General features: G+C 45.0%; 1 protein-coding gene across 4 annotated transcripts; it reads left to right on the forward strand.

The window, feature by feature from the left end:
• Positions 1-231: 231 nt before the first annotated feature.
• On the forward strand, positions 232-16,424 carry SERBP1 (SERPINE1 mRNA binding protein 1). Of its 4 annotated transcripts, none has more exons than XM_065673070.1 (10): positions 232-744; positions 3,713-3,869; positions 4,800-4,937; positions 5,058-5,153; positions 5,742-5,816; positions 8,010-8,187; positions 11,303-11,350; positions 13,874-14,047; positions 14,985-15,023; positions 15,991-16,424. In XM_065673070.1, the coding sequence occupies exons 1-10, from the start codon at positions 357-359 to the stop codon at positions 16,045-16,047; spliced, it is 1,350 nt and encodes a 449-aa protein (XP_065529142.1). In that variant the 5' UTR covers positions 232-356; the 3' UTR covers positions 16,048-16,424. The 4 variants fall into 4 exon arrangements, with proteins under 4 accessions (XP_065529142.1, XP_065529144.1, XP_065529145.1 ...); XM_065673072.1 differs by having other exon boundaries at positions 233-744; positions 5,082-5,153; XM_065673073.1 differs by lacking the exon at positions 11,303-11,350 and having other exon boundaries at positions 233-744.
• The last annotated feature ends 6,158 nt before the right edge of the window (positions 16,425-22,582 follow it).

Genomic DNA, 22,582 nt, shown 5'->3' on the forward strand with positions numbered 1-22,582 from the left:
CGGCAAACACCTTCCAGGGCCCTCCGTTCCCCGGGGACACCGATCGCGGCCCCGGCCCTCCCGGCCCCGCCGTGGGGCGGCAGCGATGGCGCCCGCGGGCGGCCCCGCGCCCCGCCCGCCCCGCACAATGGCGGCGCGGGGCACGCCGGGAGTTGTAGTCGTGCGGGAGGCGCGGGCGGCGGCGGGCGCGGGCCGCCTGCCACTCCCGGCGTGCCCCGCGCGGGGTGAGGTGCCCGGATGTGCCCGGCGCCGGAAGAGAAGCGGGTCTCTTCGGGGCCGGCCATCTTGTGCGGCAGCGAGCAGGGCGCGGGGGGCCCGGCAGCATCGGAGGAGGATCCCGCCGACGGGGGCCCATCATGCCCGGACACCTGCAGGAGGGCTTCGGCTGCGTCGTCACCAACCGCTTCGACCAGCTCTTTGATGACGAGTCCGACCCCTTCGAGGTGCTGCGGGCGGCCGAGACCCGGAGGAAAGAGAGCGGCGGCGGCGGCGGGAGCCAGGGGGGCGGCGGGGCCCGCGGCGGTCCGGCGGGCGCCCAGACCAACTCCTCCGGTGGGGCCGGAGGCGGCGGCCCGGGCCAGGCGGGCGCCGGCGGCGGCGTCGGTAGCGCGGCCAAGCAGCTGCGCAGGGAGTCCCAGAAGGAGCGCAAGAACCCGCTGCCCCCCTTCGCCGCCTCCGCCGGGGGCGCCGCCGACCGCCGGGAGGAGGGCAGCGGGCAGCCCGGCGCGCCGCTGCGGAAGGAGGGTGAGCGGGGCCGCGGGGGGCCGCGGCGGGGGCGGAGGAGGGGGCGAGCGCCGCGGGGCCGCCCCTCGCGTCCCGCCGCGCACAAAGGAGCCCGCGGCGGCGGGAAGGCGGCGGGGGCGGCCCCGGGCAGGGCCAGGCCTCCGGCTGCAGCCGCAGCCCCGTGCCCGCGGCGGGCGGCGGCCTCGCACCCACGTGGGGGAGCGCATGGCGGGGAGGCCGCCGGGGCACGGCCGCGGAGGGACCCTTGAGGGCGGCCCCGGCAGCAAGGGCTCTGGAGCGGCCGTGGCCGTGCAGCCCGGCTGCACGTGGTCCCGGTGTGTCCCCACGGCCCGGCCCGGCCCGCGCAGAATGGAGGCGTGGGGTGCCCGGTGCTGCCTCTGCGGCGGGGCACGGGGAAGGAGCGAGGCGAGACACAGCCCCCCAGCGACGCATCCCGAACTTAACCTGTTTGGGGTGGCCTGGCGTATTTGACAGGGTGTATGGCAGAGCCTGGGCTTCCCAAAATTCGCCTGGGTCATTTTTCTCCCGAGCAATATTGATAGGAATGGCGTATGTGTTTTAATAACAGGTTGTGTGTGTTCTCCACCGTGTTTGTGTAAACCTGTAGGACATCCCACACGGGAAGCTAGTGAAAACAGGAATCAAAGTATAAATAGGGTAAATTAATATGGTGTGAGCATAGTAGGACACAGCTCTGCACGAGGAGGGGTAGATCTTGTCTGCACATGTTGTGAACGGGCACTTGTATCCCGCACGAACTTCATTGCATGTCAGAATGTGCAGAACTGATTAAATTTGGATCCTTGAAATGGGTCAAAGAGTGGTGACAGCAGTTGACGGGTGGGTGAAGAAATAACTGGCTCGCTGCAGTTTAACTCTATAAATGGCCTTTCCAGAAACCGGGCCAGTTTGGAAGAACGCAGTGCTATACGAAAGCATCTTAATACTTCATTATTTACTGCAGTGCATGGTGCAGGGTATTTCTCTACCCTATTTTATGCTTTTTGAGAGAGAAAAAGTTTTAATATAGCAGTTGTTTTGGAAAGTGGCCTCCCAAGCGTTATTTGGAAACACTGGTGAGAGCAGGAGTTAGGAACTGTGTCACAATACTCTCTGCTTATGGTTCGTTTGTGCTTAAGAGTTTTTTCCATGTGAGGAATGCAATAATTTGTCCCAGGCCAGTGTCCTCTGGAAATATTAGTCACGTTCAGAATTACGGTGGTGTTCCTCACAAGGTAAACCTGAAACACGGGCAGAGGCTTTGGCCAACACAAGGGGTTTTGGTAGGGCTGGCAGTCCCTGTTTACCTCCTGGTTTTCACATTCATTTTCAGGAACAAGAACTACTTCACTATGAAAATCTGTATTGCATGGCTTCTTATAGCTGTGAAACAGAGAATGTGTGGAGCACTGTAGGAAACAAACCCACTTTCCAGTTTAAAAAAGTCAATGTTTTGTGTGGGGCAATAGTTGTACCATAAAGGTGTTTGATGCTATAGTATCAATGAGTTTTGATTCTTGTGTTGACTGTATTTCACTTAAAAACTATTCCACTGCTGTGTGAAGGTGCTGGTTATTTGTCTGGTGAATTACCAGTTCAAAGCTTTGTGATACTAAGAAGAAATAACTTCTATTTTTGGTTTGGCTTCAAGCAGGAGCCAGGTTTTTGTGAGCACAGCAGGGTGTTGAACTCGAAATTCAAAAGGCTTATTCCAGTTCTGCAGCATACCTCCTATGTGACACCGGCCTGTTTGCTTTCCTCTCCTTGCTGAGCTTTACCTCTTAAAATGAAATGGTCGTCTTGGTTTGAGAGTCCTTTTCAAAGCAACTGTTAGTGAGCTTAACCCTTGGGTTTCCTCAGGGAGTGAGGAGTACTTAGCCAGCAATGTATGTCATGCAAACTTGATGTTAAATACAGCTTGTAAGGTAAGAAGACATTGTTCATTTGGGTGTGTTGGCTTGGATATCATTACAACTGTAACTTCTTTAGCCCCACCCAAATATGACATTGCTTGTTAGGCAGGACCTATTTCTTTAAAATATTTAAGAATAGGCAGGTTTAAAATCAAAAGTTAATTCACAATTCTTGAGCTACCTTTGGTTTGTTTAGTGCTTTATTCCTAAGTATTTTGGCAAGAAAATAGCATAACAACGCAGTAATTATTTGTCCAGATCTTCCTAAAGAAGGCTAAACAGGCCTTTGGGATGAGTAGAAAAGAAAACTGTGTTTAAGATCTTTCAGATGTCTAAGTGAAGAAGATAATGGGAAGTTAGCATTTAAAATAAACCCCTTTCAGAAGGCATAGAGAGTGGGGAAGAACAGTGGCGTGGTGTATTCTTAATCTGGTTTAAGTATGTACCCAAGGAGGTGAGTCTTTGGCAGGAGCTGTATTGGGCTGTGAGGATCGGTGTGGTTGAGGACAGTGTTAGTCATTGAGCCGTACCTGCCGCGCATCAGCATGCGGGTGGCACCTGCCCGAGTTTGAGTTGCTGCCCAAAACAGTTCCATAGGAGGACATGGTGTGATGAAGCAGGGTGGCTGTCAGAGGGTCCAGTGTGATGATGCTGACTTTGTTTTGCTGCGCATCAAAATAAAAACCACTTGTTTTACCTGAAAAGCACCTTTTGGAAATAAAAATCTTGCCTACCTTGATCCTTCTTTGAAAGTTGACCCTATTGTTTTAACCCAGATTACTCACGTATTGTGTGTTCTAAAGGTTTTGTTTCTTACAGTATTGTAAGAGTTTGCACTTGCACAAAATCCAGTTTGATTGAAATGCTGTGTAAAAATGTGACGAAGAAGAGTCGGATATCTGAAGTGACTTACAGCTTCTCAGATTATCCAGTCACAAGGCTAGAAGAAAAGCTTCAATTCCAGCTTACCTTCAGTACTGTTTTATGGTGTTAAGAGTGGTATCTGTCCCCGAGCAGCTCCACATTCCGTTGATGTGTTTCGCCTCATGTTTCAGGGATAAGACGCATTGGCAGGAGGCCTGATCAGCAGCAGCAGCAGCAGGGTGAAGGCAAACCGATTGACAGGAGACCGGAGAGACGACCTCCTCGTGAGCGCCGCTTCGATAAACCCGCTGATGAGAAAGGAGAAGGAGGAGAATTTTCTGTGGATAAGTAAGAATTCTGCCTCGCATGACAAAAAGCTTTGGTAGGAGGGGGCTGTCCTGCCTTCTGCTGCTAAGTTAGAAACCAAAGAGCTGATTGATTCAAAATTAAATGGGTTGAATTACATTTTCGTCAAGTCACAGGAAGAGCGTATGTCATCCAGACCATAACACTTTTCCATGATTTTGATACCAACTTAACTCAGGTTTTAGACTGGAATGAACTAAGATGAGCAGTTCCATGGCTGTAATTGAAAATAGGTTTTAAATCGTTGATACCCACCATATCACTCTAAATCTAAGCAGATAGATAGCTTTGGAAAGGAACCCAAGTGTAGCGGTTACCTGCAGCATGAGTTTTGTTTGCTGTTATGCTGTTGCTTAAACCCATACAGCTGACTTCAAGCCAATAAAAGTTGTCCATGTAGGTGTGTACATCTTGGCTGCGGCGGCTTCAGATCTGGAGGTGAGAAGCCATCTTACATCAAGGCAAGATTTAAAGTGTCTCAAGTATCATGAGGGATCCAGAGTTCAGGTGTTCTGAAAATAATGTCCAAATACTAAAATCTTAGTAGCCAAAGATAAAATTGTTTTAAAAGTAAGTTGGATGAATGTGAGTTAAGTGGAAATTGTTCTATCAGCCAGTTATGTAACACAATACAAACACTGAATTTTGGAGTTTAGTGCCAGGAGATGCAAACAAACAGTAATACTTCTGAGCATTTGTTTCCAGATCCTAAAATGTGGGCATTATTATTTATATGGGTTTATTTAGTGTAACAGTTTGGCACTGAAACTAGAGCCTGGACACAATTACAAACAGTTAATTACCAAAGGCAAAGTAAGGAAATAAAACTCCCAAAAGAGAAAAAGAAAACCTGAAAAAACATGTTATGAACTTTGGGAGGTGAAATACTCAAGTTTGGCTGTTCCATGCTAGACCCATTATTGACCGACCTATGCGTGGACGTGGTGGACTTGGCCGAGGACGTGGCCGCGGCCGTGGCATGGGCAGAGGAGATGGGTTTGACTCTCGTGGCAAGCGTGAATTTGACAGACATAGTGGCAGTGATAGATCGTAAGTCTTTTAACTTTTTCTATTGTTAGTGTGGCTATTCTTTATAATTAATATACATTTTTTATAATTGCTTTTGAATTTCTATCTCTGGACACTATAATGTTAACTCAGTTTTGTTAGTTCTGTTTCACATTCACATTTCAGCGGCCTAAAGCATGAGGACAAGCGTGGTGGCAGTGGATCACACAACTGGGGAACCGTCAAAGACGAGCTAACGTTAGTAATCTGTCATTGCTCAGACAACTGTTAGCAGAATGTTAATCAACCCTAATTCTAACTGCTTGCAAAATACAAAGATTGAGCTGCCTTTTTTGCCTTTGATTTTGATAATTTTTGCTATGCTATTAAAGCAGCCTTTGCAGAATGTAGTAAGGGAACAATTTCTTGTAACACAAGAGATGGCTTTGCTGTTAAAAACAGCATTTTGGGGGAGTTTGGCATGGAGGGTCTTGTGCAGGGTTTTTTTAATAGCTCTTTTACTTAATAGAACAATTTAACAATTTAGATCAGGTTATGCATGCTTTTTTAATGAGTATTGCATTGAAAACAGAATTTTGAATACCCAAACCCATGTTGTGCTTGAAAGCAGGAGCCTTTCAGAAGGGATGTTAGTTAAGTGTTGGGGAAAACCTTTAGGAAGGTGAATGTAAAAAGCACAGAGAGCACCAATCCTTAAATAAATAGTTCTTTTTAAAGAAGAGTGGCTTGTGTAAGTTCACTGTACAACTTAGTGATTAATCTTATGTGGCTTTAAAGAGGGATGAACTCTTAAAAAGCCAAACTCCAAACATTATGTAATTGCAGTGAATTGGATCAGTCAGCTGCAACTGAGGAAACGCCAGAGGGAGAGGAGCATCCGCCTGCTGATTCTGAAAATAAGTGAGTACCACTCCTCCTAATGCTCTTTGCTTCAGAGGCAGCATTACTTTGCCTTTAACCTCTAATACTCTTTCCTACTTCTCTTTTACCTCAGATTCTGCCTTCTTTAGCAGATAGGAAATTATGACCAGTGCTACTGAACAACTGTCTCTTTTAAAGTCTGTATGTCTAAAAATTGTTATCTAAAAACTGTTCATTAGTGTCATGGAGGCTTTTAGGTCACTTTCAAATTTAATTATTAATAATCAGTTTTAATACGCTTAGGGTCTGGGGATTGCATCTCCTAAATACCAAATCCAGAAGCATCTGTGCTCATAATTAGGTAGAACCACCAAGCAAAAGGGGCAAAATGTTCCTCTGCCAGTGAAGGGCAACTTCTTTTTAAGCTTAGTTCTTCAAACCCACTGTTGAGAAAGTGTGACCAGCCTGTGGAAGGAAGGTTGTATCCCTCTAATTCTCCAGCTTCTGTGTGTTAACCTCAAAGTTCACTTGATTGCTTCTCATTCCACTTGGACACCTCATACATCCAGTGACTGGATGAATGAAATAGAGTAACTAGATAAGCAGAATGAGAAGGTGACACAGTTGATGTAAAAGCATGATACAAATTTTGATGGTAGCATAGTACAGTAAAATGTTGTTTTAATGAGGGATGTGCTTTATGATGGATTCAAAAGAAAAGGGCAGAGAAGATGAATTTTGAAATACTTGTTTGCACAAGATCTCTAATTTGCAGTTTGCTGTAGCTTGGTTTCCTCATTAATGACTTTGCTTAGTTTTAAAGAGAGTGCAATTACTGTATAGAGAGTAAGAAATGGATTTAGCTTAACTAAAAGAAGACTAGGTGTTACTCTCCAAGGTTGTGGTGGTCCAAGGTTAAGGTCAGCTTGTATACAGAAGTAGTACGAGAATTTGGAAGGAAATACAGCTTGAGAATTGGTCAGGAAATGAAAGCTAGCTAGTCCTTGAAAAAGTTACATGTATTGGAAAACTGGATGTGTTAAATTTGCTGTGACTGCAGTGTTTCCTGGACCTTTATTAGTAGCGGTGTGCTGGTGCTTCCTCAGATCTGCAGAAAATGCAGATTTCTTAGTTTCAATCATGGCAAGTCTGTTGTAATCCATTAGTTATCTTTATAGGAAAGCATCTTTACATGGGTTAGTTTCAAGTTGGCTGTTTTGGTGTGGATCTAACCCAAATGCTTCAGCAGAACTGTAGGATGTTTTACTGCAGTAAAATGTACAGAATGCTGAGAGGTAATATCTTGGCCTTGAACAACAAAAACCCTTCTGAATATATACCATGTAAAAAAATATTCTGTAGGACAGAACAGAAAATAATGGAAATAGAGTTGTTTTGATTTAAAACTTCTGCATTATTACATCAGAATGAATGGCTACAAAATGAAGACCTTTCCTCTTAGGTTGAGGCTTTCATGATCTTTTTGTGTTACATACATGGGACTAGTTTTCTATAAATCAGAAATTCAGTTGCATAAACACAAAGGAGTGACTACAGGATTGACTGCCTCTGTAGCTGGAACATGATCTGTTATTGAGCATAGTGTGTGTGTGTTTTACATAAAAATAGCTCTTTGGCAGAAGGTAGGGGCCCCAAATATTTACAATGAGGTGATACATTGTACAAGTAGTTAAGTTGTATGCTGTTGTTCTTTTCCAGTTAGCTGAAAGTAAAAACAGTTTCAGTTAGATAGGAAATTACTAATTGTCTTTGGCTCAATAAAGGAAGCAGGATATCCAAAGCTGATTAAATCCTGTTACTTAAAAAACTAATGAGCTTGAAAACTGTGGTGAGAACAAGCTGTCTCTCACTGCCTTAACTTGAACCTCTGGGGGAGAGGTATCTCAAAAAAGGGGGGGGGGGGAGGAAGCTCCAAACAAGTCCATTGCACAAGTTAGGCTTTCATATTTGTAAAGAAAATTGTCATTTATGTGGAGAATAGACATCATGGGGCTGTGCTCACCATTTAGTTGCTCAGAGGTGTCTGTTTGGCTGTGATATGTTTTTGGTGCTGTGGCTAAAGGAGATGAGTTTTCATATACAAACCTCTTAACTGCTAAGTACTAGACAGGCTTTTATTATCTACTCACAAATAAAAACTGATTTTGAATTTGTTGTATCTAGAATGTGAGTTCTGTAAGTCATGACCAATAATCCATGAATTTACTGCAGAGAGAATGAGGTTGAAGAAGTTAAGGAAGAAGGCCCTAAGGAAATGACCCTGGATGAGTGGAAAGCAATTCAAAGTAAGGATCGTGCAAAAGTTGAGTTCAACATCCGTAAACCAAATGAGGGTGCTGATGGGCAATGGAAAAAAGGATTTGTTCTTCACAAGTCAAAGAGCGAGGAGGTAAAGTGGTTTTTAATACTTGCTAGTATCCAGATTGTGTAGGTTTTGCCATTGATGTGCACTTTGTGGAGTGGAAGCTTCATTCTTTGAGACACTGACCTGTAGCTAAAAGCTTGTAAAGTGGCAACAGCATTTATCTTATGTAGACATTCTTATTGTGGTCAGTTTTAGCAGTTAAGCAATGCTTAAGTTGGTGTATACTGTGATATAACCTAGGGATAAGGCTGGAATACCGCTGCATCTGGGCAGGTAACTTTGTAAGGAGAGCTTCTTGGTGAGCATTTTAGAAGGGGGTTGTCAAAATCAAATTTATCTGCATTTTTCCTTTTTTTTTTTTTTTTTTTTTTTTTTTTTTAAGAAAACTTGTGTTATTTAGCATCTGTTTGTCTTATGCAGTACACAGACTTCTGGTGCTTGCTAAACACAGTGTAAGATTGAAGAAATACTGGTCATGTCTTAGACATCTTAATATCTGAACTGTGTATCTTAACCTTTGTAACATGGGTATCTTCTTGTTTTGTAATATTACATGGACAGCCCTCCTTGAACCTTTTGAGAGCCAAGGTGATGTGTTTGTATGCTTCAGTGATGTTCGCCATGGTTGCTGTAGGGCTGGAGTTTCTCAGGCATACTCCAGTCATTGCAAGATTTTCATTCTTCTGTTCCGAGATAGTGGCAAGGAGAGACAAAACTTCCACATCAGAAGGAAGTTTTTTAGTGTTTTTTAATGCAGGGCTGCTTTAATCTTTGTTTTTAGCACTGTGTTCAGTGGCCCACTTAAGATATGGGTGGCCTGCAGCTTTGTGTACCAGATGGTTCTGACTGCCTTTGAAGTAACTAGATAGTACGTAATGTTCTGTTTGGTCTGGTAATACCTATTTCTGCTTTTTCACACCTTGTCAGTGTTTTCTTGTAAGCTGGGGACACAATACTGAGGGGGAGGCACTACTCAGTGCTCTCCAGTGAAAACTCCCATTTCCAATCTCAGTGAACTTAGAATGGGTTTGACTTTGTCACAGTCATGCTATTTTCTTGCCTTGCCTTGCTGTGTAAGTTCTTTAGTTCTTTAAGTGATTGTGTATCTTTGTGTTTACCTTAAGCTGTTCAGTGAAGGGTTCATTAAATACTGCTTTCTCTGGCTTGTGTAGAAAAGGGAAATGGATTTAGACTTAATGGTGCTGTATGTTAAAAGACTAAACAGAAATAGTTCCGTACTTGACTTAAGATTTGCTAAACCTTTTGTCTTTCAAGTTCCCCCAGCCCCGGTCCCTGTAGGACAGATATATTTGACATTTAGTCAGCTGAAGACAGTCTTTTTAACATATGAGCACGTATAGTAGTGTAAGAACATGGTGGTATTCTCGATTTCAAAGCTAGAAGGATCTGTACTGTATTTCCCATTTGAAAACACATTGGTAGTCAATTCCAAAAACCCCACGCAAACCCAGTGAGAATAACTAATTGCATTGCTTCCATGGAAGAACTGAGATGGTTACTAGATTGTTCTGTTTGAGAGGTGTATTGGTTAACTTCTCCCTAAAGAAATGAGTTGCTTATTTCTAACACTATCACTTTAGATGCTAACAGCCTCTTGCTGTGTAAGCATAGAATTGAGATATTAATAATACTGCCTTTAAATCTAGGTGCTTTCACCCTGCTTTTGGTGTGTGTTGAGCAGATGTGTTTCCCCATTTCACTTACTCATTGTACCCTGATCCTGTGGGAAGCAGTATGGGGGGTTTTGGCTCAGTGTTACAGCAGAACAGTTCTATAATACAGGTGCTGGGAAAGCCTTTGCTGTGGCTCCTTTGTGAGCAGGCTTAGGTGGAATATTCAGAAGTTAAGAACAAAACCTACCTATCACCTGCTGTTCTTTTCCTGTTTGTCCTCTTGGACATACTTATGAGTCATGAAGTTAAGGTTGATGTAAGGCTTCTCCGATTCTTATTTATGAAGGAGCTGATGTGTGGAAGTGTCTTGGTTTATAAGTAAATTTGGGATTTCTGTACCTTATGGCTGAAAAAGCACAGTGTGACCCTGTGTATTTGAATTGTTGTAAGCTGTAGCTTGAGAACTACTGGGAGGATGCTCTAGGAATCCTTGGGAAAAGTGAGTCTGAGGATCTGGTACTGTTCATCTGCCCTAATCTTGTGAAAGCGCTGTCTTCATTCTTGTGCTCTTCATTGAGGGATGAAACACTTTACCCTGTCTGAGGTCTCTTCTCTTTTCCACATTTGCTATACAATTACTAGAAAGTGGTGCTTTGTATAAAATGATCTCTTAATACTGTCTCAGATTCTTGCTGTTTTAATACAAAATCCATGTGTCATGATGGTCCTAATCTGATGAGACTCTTTCTAGGAGATTGGGTTATGCCATAAAAGAGGTCATCTCTTTTCCTTCTCAGCAGTTGATTTAGTGGCTTCAGTCTTATAAGCTCTCCTGGTGCAGCTGAACAAAATTTGGGAAGGAGTTATATTGTGGAGAGATCTTGAAGCTCGCTCCAAAAGCTGGATGCAAGTCTCCTGGAAAGACTTAATAGTAGATGAGGTCCTACCTGATATATCTGCTCTGCTGTGCCTCTTTCCTGTGCCTTCATACTTTCTTGCTAATCTAATAGCTTCTCTAGAGGAGCCTGCAGTGGGAGGCTGAGAGACATAGTTTGGAAGAGAACAGTTCATCTTCTCCAGGTTTGGAGAATGACTCTTGAATCAAGGCTGTGCAGGAATCTTTTTTTTTCATTAGCAGCAGTTTTACACATCCCACCCTCTTACCTGTCCAGTGCTGTGCGTGATGGTTTGAGGTGCTAGAGATCATCCTGCATGCATGGTCTCTACTAAAGCTGCCAGCAGCTCATGTTGAACTCTTTCAGTATCAGTCTGAGATCTCTTTGTCTCTGCCTGTGGTCTAGTCCATCCTCCAGTCTCTCTGGATGCTTGCACAGCTGTTGATCTCTTCCTTCTGCTGTTCCACGTGCTCAGTGACATCTGTATCCAGCAAGCTCACGCGACCTTATTACCTGTTGTTTCTGTATGTAGTTGAGTCTCATTTCTTCCTTTTGTTTTCTCCCTTTGTTCCTTTTGTCACTTTGGCGTGGACACGCAACTTTCATCAGACAAAGGCGATGACAGAAATGCAGGGGAGTCTGCTGGAGTCAAATGAGGTACTGAACCTTTATATCTAACCAGTAATACCTGTGTTTTGATAAGACCCCCTTCTGAAACGAAGGTCTGGATATACAAAAGTCACCAAAATAGAGACTACAAGTAGATAAAATACAGAGCTTTTCTGTCCATGCCTGTTGTCTAACTTGCACCATGTAGGACCCTTCAATACCCCTGCTCCTAACTGAGCTGAATTCAAACTTTGCCATAAATGCTTTTGTCATGAGTCTTTATTTCCTGTCATTACTGCTGTTTTTCTGTATCTTGCTGTCTGATTTGGCCCCCTTTCCTGTAGTAGTTTGTTCCTAACTTTTGACAGCCTTCCCCAAGACCTGTAAGTGTAGCAAAGCCTTCAAGAAGCTATCAGTTGTTAGATCAGAGTACTGCTGAGAGTTGCCAATAGATACCAGTGAAATGCTTCCAAAGATGATTCAGAGTAAGCAATTTGTGCAGTATGTCTGTGACTGTTGTCACCAGAGCAATAAAAGTGAATGAGGAGAATATGCCAAGTCTTTTATTGGTGTTTTCAATTAGCTTTAGTTACTTTGGATAAAGAAGTAGTCAGGTTGTGTACAGAATTTACTATTGGTAGGTTTGGTGGTTAAACCAAGGTTAAGTTGTTAAAACACAGTGGGTTTGGTGGATTTTAGTGTTTCTTTTGTAAGCAGTAAATGTAGGGAAGGGAATGCAGAGAATTGGTGTACAAGTCCATTGCTACTGTGTCTCACAGAAAATGTCATAACTCCCAGTAAGCTGAAAATACAGTCTATGATCAAAACTGTAGATAAAACGCTAAGTAGTAAGAGAGGAATCAAAGCTGTAACAGAAGGTATTGTGTGCTGGTTTACAAATATGTGTACCCATGTTTGAGGAGTGCCATGTCAGGCTGAGGTGTGGAATGACTTTTCTCTGAGAAGTAACTTACTTAGGCTTACTTCCCCAGTTCCAGAACTGGGTAGGAACTACACCAGTTCCAGAGGGAACGGTGTACAACTCAAGTCTATAAAATCAGGAATGGATGGGGTCTGGTTGTCACATGGAATACATCCCAGTGAAACATGTTTGAAGTAAAGCAGCATGGAGGGCTCTTTCTCATTGCGCCCGATCCAGCTGCAGGAGATTGTGAAGGCCACAAGTACAGCTATGCACAGAAAGGTGTAATTAGTTTGGTGGGGTAGAAGGGTCTTTATAGCTTTGTCCATCCTGGTGCTTGGGACTGACTCATGGAATCCCTGAAAGCAGCTTTCGGCCTTTTGATGCAGACCTGTGTATCCATTGGCTGCCTCATGGAGGATCCACAAACAGTAATTAAAGACTATGGGGCTTAATTGCACAATATGTTGCCTTTGAAAGTCAGCATATTGTGTAATTACACCACAAGAAAAGTAAGTTAGGAGGCTTCAGCTTGCACGTTGCACTTCTGTAGGAGAAAAACAAGCAAATTGGTAATTGCTATGCCAGAAGTTGGAGGATTGTAGGGAGAGAAAGTTAAACCCTTGGTCTCATCCAGTTTTCCATCTGTGAAGGTGCCAAAACCTGACCCACCAAATGGAAAAACTATTTGTACAAAATAGGAAAAATAATTACTGTAAAAACACTTTGTTCTTTGTGTGTTCAGTGTAATTGAATATTCCAGTGTCCTGACTAACAGCATTTATGGTATTAGATGTACACACCTTGCGCAAGTCTCAAATGCACTGTGAGCAACCAGCTGTAAGACAATGTTGTATCATGGCAGAGGTGGTGAGACTCATGTTTTGCAGTGCATTTACTGGTTCTCTGTTCTAGCATTAATGTTTCAGCTATCTCAGTTACATTGTGTTTGAACTGTGTTTGCCTCCTGTGCTGTTTGGTATGGCTGATGCAAACCAGTGAGGGGTTCTTATATCTGTATATTCATAAGCTGTCACTGCCCCATCCCTGGCAGTGATCAGGGCCAGGTTGGATGGGGCTCGGAGCAACCTGCCCTAGTTGAAGGTGTCCCTGTCTGTGGCAGGGGTTGCAGCTGGATGTGCTTTAAGGTCCCTTCCAATACAAACATTCGATATGTGGGATTCTATGATACGGGGTTGAGGAAAATGAGGAAGTGTAAAGTACTCATTGAGCAAAATAAAGATGGGTTATCAAGTAAGTATTTAAAAAGAACGAAATGAATTTAACAGTACTTGAAGATTTCTCGGAATATGAAGTGAGAAGTGCTAGAAAATGAGGTTCTGTGCTGGCTTGGTGATAGTTTAGTCTCATATAAGCCTAAACATGTTCCCTGAATTATGGAAGTGCAAGATACCTGTTTGCTCAAGTGCTTATTTAACTACCTGCCTGTGGTTTTGGTGTTTGCACAAGTGGTATAACTTGACTCCTAACAATTCCTGCATTTTTAACTCGAATCAGTCAATCAGTCATCAATTTGAGGGTGCATTTGGAGGTGAACACATATGCTGTGGTGGTAAGAGAGCAGCTACAGATGGAAAGGTTCCATTGGTGGTGTTTTTTCCTGACTCATGAAGAAACCCTCATTTCAGGCTCATGCTGAGGACTCTGTAATGGATCATCACTTCCGCAAGCCAGCAAATGATATTACATCCCAGCTGGAGATCAACTTTGGAGACCTTGGCCGCCCCGGACGTGGTGGCAGAGGGGGACGGGGTGGCCGAGGACGTGGTGGCAGGGCCAGCCGTGGAGGCAGAACTGACAAGGTAAGAGGCTGCAGCTTTTAGCTGCAGAGGAGTTTAGTTTCAGTTGTTGTTAATGGTTTTCATACATACAGTTTTAGGTGTCTTATTTCTGGGGCAGTTGCTCTGACAACAAACACCACCTTTTAAAACCAAGTGTCTATTCTTACAAGTTTACACTAGGTTGCTGTTAGGACAGAAGGATGAATGTTTTTTATTAAACACAAAAAAGGGAAGGTGAGGAGTAGGTTGGATTTTAAAAACGTGTCCATCTTTGGATGCAAACCCAAAAAATTACTCTTCAGTATGGACATGAATGTACTGTGAGATACTTGTGTGTGTGCCAGAGCAGAACTGCAAGTGCTGGAGCTGTTTTCAGGCACCATCAGGATGGTGTATCTGCACTGTGACCTGCTGGGGGTGAAAGACTGCTTTTACACCTGCTTGAATTTGAGTGGTTAAGGAGTTTTTCTGTGGAAATCAGACTCTTCTGGTTTTTTACTCTTCTGATTTTTTACTCTTCTCGTCTGAGAGTCCTAAGGAAATACTCAAGAAAAGTAGTGAATGGGGTTAGGGAGGGCACACGTGAAATTGAAGTGCTGTAGTATAGCTAGAGGAAAGATTGGATTTATTATGGATCACTTATTTGGCTTAAATGCATCTAACCATATGGTTACTAAAAAATGAGGTCAGTCTGTGTTGTGTGGCCTTCCTCACGTAGACCAGACTTAATAATTTTGCCACTTCTGGGACGCTTCTCTTTCACACTGGATTACTTCAAGTTTTAGGGTTATTAGTTGGAAAACTCTTCTTGAGAGAGTTTTAAAGAGTTGAAGTTAAATGGTGGTGTTTGCTCCGAGTTGTTTCACTGATACATGAAGCATCTTGCTTCAAGAATGCTGTCATAAAGCGATTAAACAGTTTCCTGCAACTTACTTTAACTTGGCTTATTTCCTTCCAGTTGGTGAAGGAGTTTGACGTGATCCACACACCCAACCAGGTTAGTGATCTTTGATGGTACTTGTGTTAACTGTGAGCAAGGTTCTCCTCCTCTTGCAGGGACTGTAACTTCTTCTGTGGTAGATTGGCTTTTTTGACTTGCTTTCTGCTTTTGTGGAATGAGCAACTGGCAATACTAAGGCTTTGTACCTTAATAGGCTTAAGGCCCTGCTATTCCTTTTTAACTCCAGCTTGTGGGCTGGGTGCTTCTGTAGTGTCTCAGTCTTGCCTCTAGGTGCTGATACAACTTTTTTGGAATGGTTTAAATATATCTCTTGAGAAATGAGTATGTTTACAGGAAATGCCACTGTCTTGGCTCTTCCACATCCCTCGTGGACAAAGTGAAGAGTATTCTAAACCATTTAATTTCTGCATTTCATTGCAGCACTGGTTTCAGGTGTGGTGCAGAGCCTTTAAAATACCCTGGGAAGTGCTGAGTTGATTCTTGGTCAGTGTATGAATTTCTGAGGATAGGTTAACCCAAAAATACTCTCTGTCAACAGCTAGTTTGTGACTGGGGAAAAATACAACATCTACAATGTAATCTAATTTGTGCTACAAACTGGCCTTTTCTGTAACACTTTTGTCCCTTGGCTATGTGCTGGTGCAATACCATAAGCCCATGTGTAGGGATGTCTAAGAATGGAAAAAGACTTACAACCTTGTATGATAACCATGTGCAAACATGGTCTATTTGCCTATAATGCCTCTTCATGTAGCTTTGATTCAGAAAGTAGTACAAAGGACTTTATAGTCCTTGGAATAAAAAGTTGCTTATGATGGAGGGGGGAAGATTGCTCTTGCAGTAATTCGTCCAGTGCTAGACTCTTTGGATCCTGGTATTCCCTGCTCTGAATAGGATTCATTCAACATGATGAGTGCAAGGCCTTGGTGCTGTATGAAGAATCAGAATCATGGTAGAGCTTGATGCTGCTGCAGGTAATAACTTTCTGATGTTTCTCTTTCAGTCAAGTGCTTCTGCTCCTGATGTAGATGACCCAGAGGCTTTCCCAGCTCTGTCCTAAACTGGATGTCATAAGCCACCCCTGCCCTCGTCGGGCCTTCCTCTCCGAGGCTTGCATGCTTAAGGATCCTAAACAACTAAGAAATTTAAAAACAAAACAAAAAAAAGAAAAAAAAAAGAAAAAAAAAAGAGACTGTCATTCATACCATTCACACCTAAAGACTGAATTTTATCTGTTTTGAAAATGAACTTCTCTCGCTACACAGAAGCAACAATATGGTAGTCAGTTTTGTATTTAGAAATGTAATGGTAGCAGGGATGTTTTCATAATTTTTTCAGAGATTATGCATTCTTCATGGATACTTTTTTGTATTGCTGCTTGAAAATATGCGTTTCCAAACTTGAAATATAGGTGTGAACAGTGTGTACCAGTTAAAAGCTTTCACTTCATTTGTGGTTTTTATTTGGTTTATTCAGGATTTTAGACATTTCCCCCCCAAAAAAAGACTTCAAACTGGGTTTTAATTCTTGCACACTATTTCCATTTCCTTAACTCCTGTTGAGCAGATTCTTATCAGCCCATGGTCTTTTGGAATATGTGGAATTTTAATTTGGCCAACTGTTAGTGCCGTATGGAATTCCAACTCCTGGAGTACTTTAGGATTAATCCTTGCTTTCAGACTTGGAAAAAACAGTCATTTTTCACCTACGTTTGGTAGTTTGTTAATGCAGAAAATCTTTATAAAAAATTGATAGCAGCTACGTGAGGAAAGACTCAGAGCACATTGGTTTATAGTGAAATACCTGTGTATTGATCCAGCAATGATGTGTGGATAATTGGTCTTCAGTTTTTAACGACTAATGTATCACACCTTTCACTCGCCCCTTTTACCTTTCTTCTGTCCCCTCCTCCTCCTCCCTTCAACAGAACAAGATGCTTTGTTGGAAAAAAAAAAAAAGAAAAAAAAAAGAGTTTTTAAATTACTGATGCTTTTTCTTTTGAGGGGATACCCTGGAGATGGAGATCTGCTGTTGCTGGAGCTGGGAGGGGGGGAAGGTGGTAGCTGTTGCTCCGGTTAGTCCATCCGGACTCCGGCTGGGAACTGCAATTCAGCAGCAGTGTTGACATGGGTACATCAGCACCTGATGTAATCACAGTGCTGCTCCAACAGTGGCAGGTCTTCAGAAGAAGAAGCCGCCAGCCATGGCTGGCTCTGGCAGGAGGGAGTTTTGCTTTCCCATTCCAGATGGGAATGTCGCAATGTGTGCACGAGTACAACTAAATAGGTGTAAACCAAACCCCCAAGGCTTAACCTCTCCCTCAGAGCTGTGCCTGGCTCTGTGCAGTGTTGGACACCCGATGGCTAGCTGACAAATGAATGTTTTTTCAGATTGTAAGAAACCCTTTCTACCCCTGTAGAAATTCACTGTAGGTTTAATTTAATCCCTGTGATAGGAACATTGCCACTTCAGGACATAAAAAGGAGTTGAGAGAATGACTGATCAAGAGGGTTTCTTAAGGGTTTTTATCTGCAGCATTTGTTAGGAGAGTAGAAACAGGTTTCTCGTTTTATTTAATGTTTTACACTTTGGACAGCTTATAACATATTTGTAGTTTCTTAACTAGGTAGATAGAAAACAAAAGGTAATGCCCTATTTTTTTAAAAGCTGTACAGGACAGGCAAAAAGTATTGGAGACCTTTGAATATGAAATATCAGACTCCTTAATTGTGGTGTTCAGCTGGCTTGCTTTCTCTGAACTGTTTTCTACAGAAGTTTTTGTTGTAAACCGCTGTTAATACCATTGCATTAGAGGTTTTAGTGCACTCACCTCTAGTTTGAAGTACCAGGCTGTGAGAAGGAGGCAAGTTTTCGAACAGTGGATGGTATCAAAATCTCTTGGTTCGTTTCTCTGCTGATATTACCCAGGTGCTCAGCATGGGAGCTGCTGCAGGTCCAGCACTGAATTGTTCCTCTTCCATCTCCCTTTGTGGTAAGGTAGAATGTGCTGCAGTTCCAGCACTGGGGACACCTTGGATAAGAAACAAATACCTTGATCTGCAGAAACACGCTTAAGGAAAAGCTTTCTCTGTAACATAAACCTTCCTCTCCTTAACCCAAACTGTGTTTTGCTGTTTCAGTTGCCATTCAGCTTACTTTGCAGATGAGTTCTGGGCTAGCCAGTGCATGGTTTGGGCCCTGCTAGCTGGGCTTGCTCAGGAGCTTCCCCTTCTCCTGCTATGGAGCATAGAGCAGTTTCCAAATGGCACATCTGATTTTCAAGACAGCTTGTACTTAACAATGGGTCTGTCTGCTGTTCTGATAGATGTAAATTTGCCTCTTTCAGTCCATTTGTGTCAAGAACTAAAACTGTGAACATTTATCTTTAATATTGGTGGGTGTGAATGGAAATAAAGGTTTATTTTCATGCTCTTTTAAAAATGTCATGAAAACACGTGGAGACGAAACCACTGAGGTGAAAAGTGGTTCATTTAGGTTCTCTGCCCCAGAAGGGCCAGTCTGCCCATGGTGATAGTGCCCAGGGGTTTTCCGTTGCCAGGGATGGACTTTTCCTTGGGGAATTGTGTCCCGAGTAGCTCATTTATGATCAATGAGCTTGCTCTTTAGTAACATTTTCAGTCCTCTTGCTTGCTACTTCTGCTGTCACGCCAAATCCAGAGGACTAGAACTTTTTACAATCAACAAGCTGAAAAAGCTGGAGAGAAAGAAAAGCACGTGGTGCCAATTGGCTTTTTGAATGGCAAGGTTGGAGCATGAAAGTTCATCTTACAGATTGAGTACCACTGATGCTGGGAGGAAACAAGATTGATGAATAAATGTGAGTGTTAGCTGGGTGGGAAAGGACATAAGTACTTCTGAACCACCAGAAGTCGGTGTGATTTATGCTGTTTGCAGTTGGAGGAGTTGAGACCACTCTTGACTGTAATGGCTTTTGCCCATGGAGATTGGTTTTTGCGTAGCCACGCTCTTGTTTTAATAAACGCAGGACATATGCCTAAAGCTGACACTTCCAGCATTTGCTAACCTGCTTCTTTCCTAAAGTCATCACAACGACCACATTCCCTTTGGATTGTACGCTCCTGTGCTGTGCCTTGGCCAGGTAACAGCCTCCTGGCCAGGCTTAGGTGCATTGGAGCAAGGGCTGAGTGTCCCAGTGCTGTGGTCCCCTGTGCCAAGTGCACATCCCTGCTGCTCTGGGTCCTGCACTTGAAACCCTAAGTGCAGTGTTCATTCTGGGGGGTGTAGCCTGAGTGAGGGGAGAACAGTTATTTGGCTGTCCTTGGAGACTTAGGCTTGGTTGTTGTCTTACTAACGGTGTTGTTTGTCTTTTGGAGTTGGAGTAGGACTTTGTGTGAAGTCCCATGGGGTGATTTATCTGGAGACATGAAGAGCAAGGAGAAGATGTGCTCTGGTGTTCTGTTTGTGTGTTGAAGGTCAGTGTGCAAAGATGGGTGAATGACAAAACGGCTTTTTTGGCCTTCTGTGTGTTTTAGTACCTTTCTTTGGCAGTAAGTATTTAATTTGGTTGTGTGCAGCTGACTTGAGGTCCTGACTTGTCTCTGCTGCCCAGCTGGAAGCCTCTTGCCAGGCTGGGTATGGAGAGCACAAAAATGGAGTTCTGTTGTCTTGGATCCCTGACTCAACTCCAAGTGAAGTGTTTGCATTTGAGTGCCACTGAGCCAGTGTTCGCAGGTGGGAGATGTCTGTTACCAGGCTGGAGACCAAACCTTGGAACCAGCTGAAACGGCAGAGCTGGGACCTGGCAAAAACTCCTGTGGATGATGTGAGTGGCCTTGTGTGGATGTAAGGAATTGTGCTTCACTTTGCCAGAGACTGCTCTGGGGTAGTTTCATCTCTTTCCATACATTGTTTTCACAGGTGGAATATCTGACATTTAGCACAGATGAGGATGTAGACTAATGGAGCTGTTGTGTTCTGAGCTCACGCTAAAAGCAGCATGGGGTTTGTTCCTAGCAGTGAAGGGGCTGTCCCTGCTGTGTGGGGCTATGGCTGGAGCCCAGTGGTTGCTGCTTTTCAGGGACTGAGGTTTGCAGGGCCGCAGAGGATAATGCACCTTTGAACTGGAAGAGAGAAAGCAGGTAGGAGCTCAAGGGTTTTCCTCTACCGTATTTCAGTAAGATTACAGCTTGGTGTGCTGTGGGGCTGTGACCTGTGTGTGGTGTCTCTGCTGGTGGTCGTGTGGCTGTTGATGTCTTCCTGTTCCGAGGAGCAGCAAACCTGCATGCTGGGGTGCCCTGCAGGACAGGAGATGAGCTGGGCTGTTGCTGATGCCCTCTGCGGAGGGTTCGGCGTGAGCTGAGGTTTCAGTTCACAGCCGCAGGGTGTAGCTTGGCTGTAGTTACTGATAAGGGCTCTTGAGCTGTTTGATCTTCACTGAGCCGTTGATACAAAGGTCGTTGTGACACCAAGAGGTGAGGGAGCTTTGTTTTGTTTGCACATTCTTTACTGGGTTTAGGTAAATAGGATATGGGATCAGTTTTACTGCTTTCAGCTCAGCAGTTGGAGATAGCACATCTGGTTGTGCTTAGGATTTGTACTTGACAAACTGCAGGATTCCTGTTACCGTGTATGGAGGATGAGGAAGATTCCCTTCTGTACATTCTAAGGAAGTGCCCGAAGGTTGTGCAGCACTTGCAGGACCATGATGTGGAACGGGAGGGAAGCGTGTGGGGACAACGTGGCCATTCCTGCTTAATGTGCCTTTTCATGGGCAGACCTGCTCAATTGTGTCAGACCAGGATGAAGATCATGGGATATAGATGGGTTTGTGTTGGAAGAGCCCTTAGAGCTCATCCAGCTCCAACCCCTGCCACGGGCAGGGACCCCTTCCACTGGAGCAGCTTGCTCCAAGCCCCTGTGTCCAACCTGGCCTTGAGCACTGCCAGGGATGGGGCAGCCACAGCTTCTCTGGGCACCCTGTGCCAGCGCCTCAGCACCCTCACAGGGAAGAGCTTCTGCCTAAGAGCTCAGCTCAGTCTCCCCTCGGGCAGGTTCAAGCCATTCCCCTTGGCCTGGCCCTGCAGGCCCTTGTCAAAGGCTGCTCTGCACTTGTGGGCTGCTTCTAAAAGCTGTTTCCATGTGGAGGTGCATGCTCCTGCGGTCCTGTCTGAGCTGTGACCTTGAGCATGGTCCAGTTTGGCGGTGGCAGTGAGGATGCAGCCACCAGTGAGTCGGGCTGTGCTGCAGGGCTGCTGCAAAGCCTCCTCACACGTGGGTTTTATTGGGAGCCTGGAGATCACAGCTTTTACGTCCGTGTTAGGGATGGGGGTGGAGGGGAGGATATGTTGCTGGCTGTGGTACTGTGGGTGCTGTGATACGAATACCTGCCCCTCTCAAGATGCTGTCACGTGTGTTTACTGGCACATCTGGGAGTTGTTTCCCTTCAGCGCGTGGTTCCTGCTGTCTTGAGGTGAGCTCATGCCAGGTGCTTACACAGGGTAAGTGTTCTCCTGCAGTAACTGCTGCAATACCTGCCATGAAGGAGCTTTGCTGCATCTGTGGTATGAGCAGGATCCTTTGGTGCATGTGGGAGAGTCACAGGCAGCATCTGCTGGGGGTGAGCTGAAGGTAGGTGCAGGGACCATGCTGGATGGATGGGGAATGGTTGTGTTGCCCAGGGCAGGTGGGACATGCAAGAGCATGCATCTGGGATGGTCTCTGCTGCAGAGGAGCCTGCAAGCACACACTGAGATGGCCAGAGCTGGTACCTGGAATGCTGCTGCCCCTCACACTTCCCATGGTACCTTTGCTCTGCCTTGGGGAAGCAGGATTCTGGGCAGCTGCCTTCAGTCTCTGTGTTCCTCAGTTCCTAAATCCTTACAGGGCAGTGGAGCTGGTGCAGGGCCTGGAGCCCAAGTGTGATGGGGAACGGCTGAGGGACCTGGGGGGTTCAGATGGAGAAGAGAAGGCTCAGGGGGGACCTGATGGCTCCCTACAAGTGCCTGACAGGAGGATGGAGCCAGGAGGGGCTGGGCTCTGCTCCCAAGGAACAAGGGATGGGACAAGAGGAACCGGCCTCAAGCTGCACCAGGGCAGGTTTAGATGGAGCTGAGGAACAATTCCTGCCCTAAAGGGTGAGTTTCCCCTTCCTATGAAACATAAACACTCCCACCTACTCCAGAGGTGTTGGAAGCTGAATGGAGGTGCAGAGCTTGGCAAACCACATCCTGGGGTACCACCAGCCTGCCTAGCCCTGGCTCGGGAGGCAGCGTGTGCCTGGATATGGATGGTCACAGCCTTGGCCTGCAGTGCCTTTGAACCTGGCAGTGCTGGAGCCTCCTGGAGAAGGTGACATAGCCACAGCTGGGATGAAAATGGGAAACGAGCCAACAGAGAGCTCCTGTTTGGTTTTGCTTTTCAAGCTGTGGCTGCCCCATCCCTGGCAGTGCTCAAGGCCAGGTTGGACACAGGGGCTTGGAGCAAGCTGCTCCAGTGGAAGGGGTCCCTGCCTGTGGCAGGGGTTGGAGCTGGATGAGCTTTAAGGTCCCTCCCAACCCAAACCAGGCTGGGATTCTGTGACTGAAGTGAAGTGGAGGAAGCCATGGCCCAAGGTA

The sequence above is a fragment of the Lathamus discolor genome, chromosome 3 (assembly GCF_037157495.1).
Source record: "Lathamus discolor isolate bLatDis1 chromosome 3, bLatDis1.hap1, whole genome shotgun sequence".
NCBI lineage: Eukaryota > Metazoa > Chordata > Aves > Psittaciformes > Psittacidae > Lathamus > Lathamus discolor.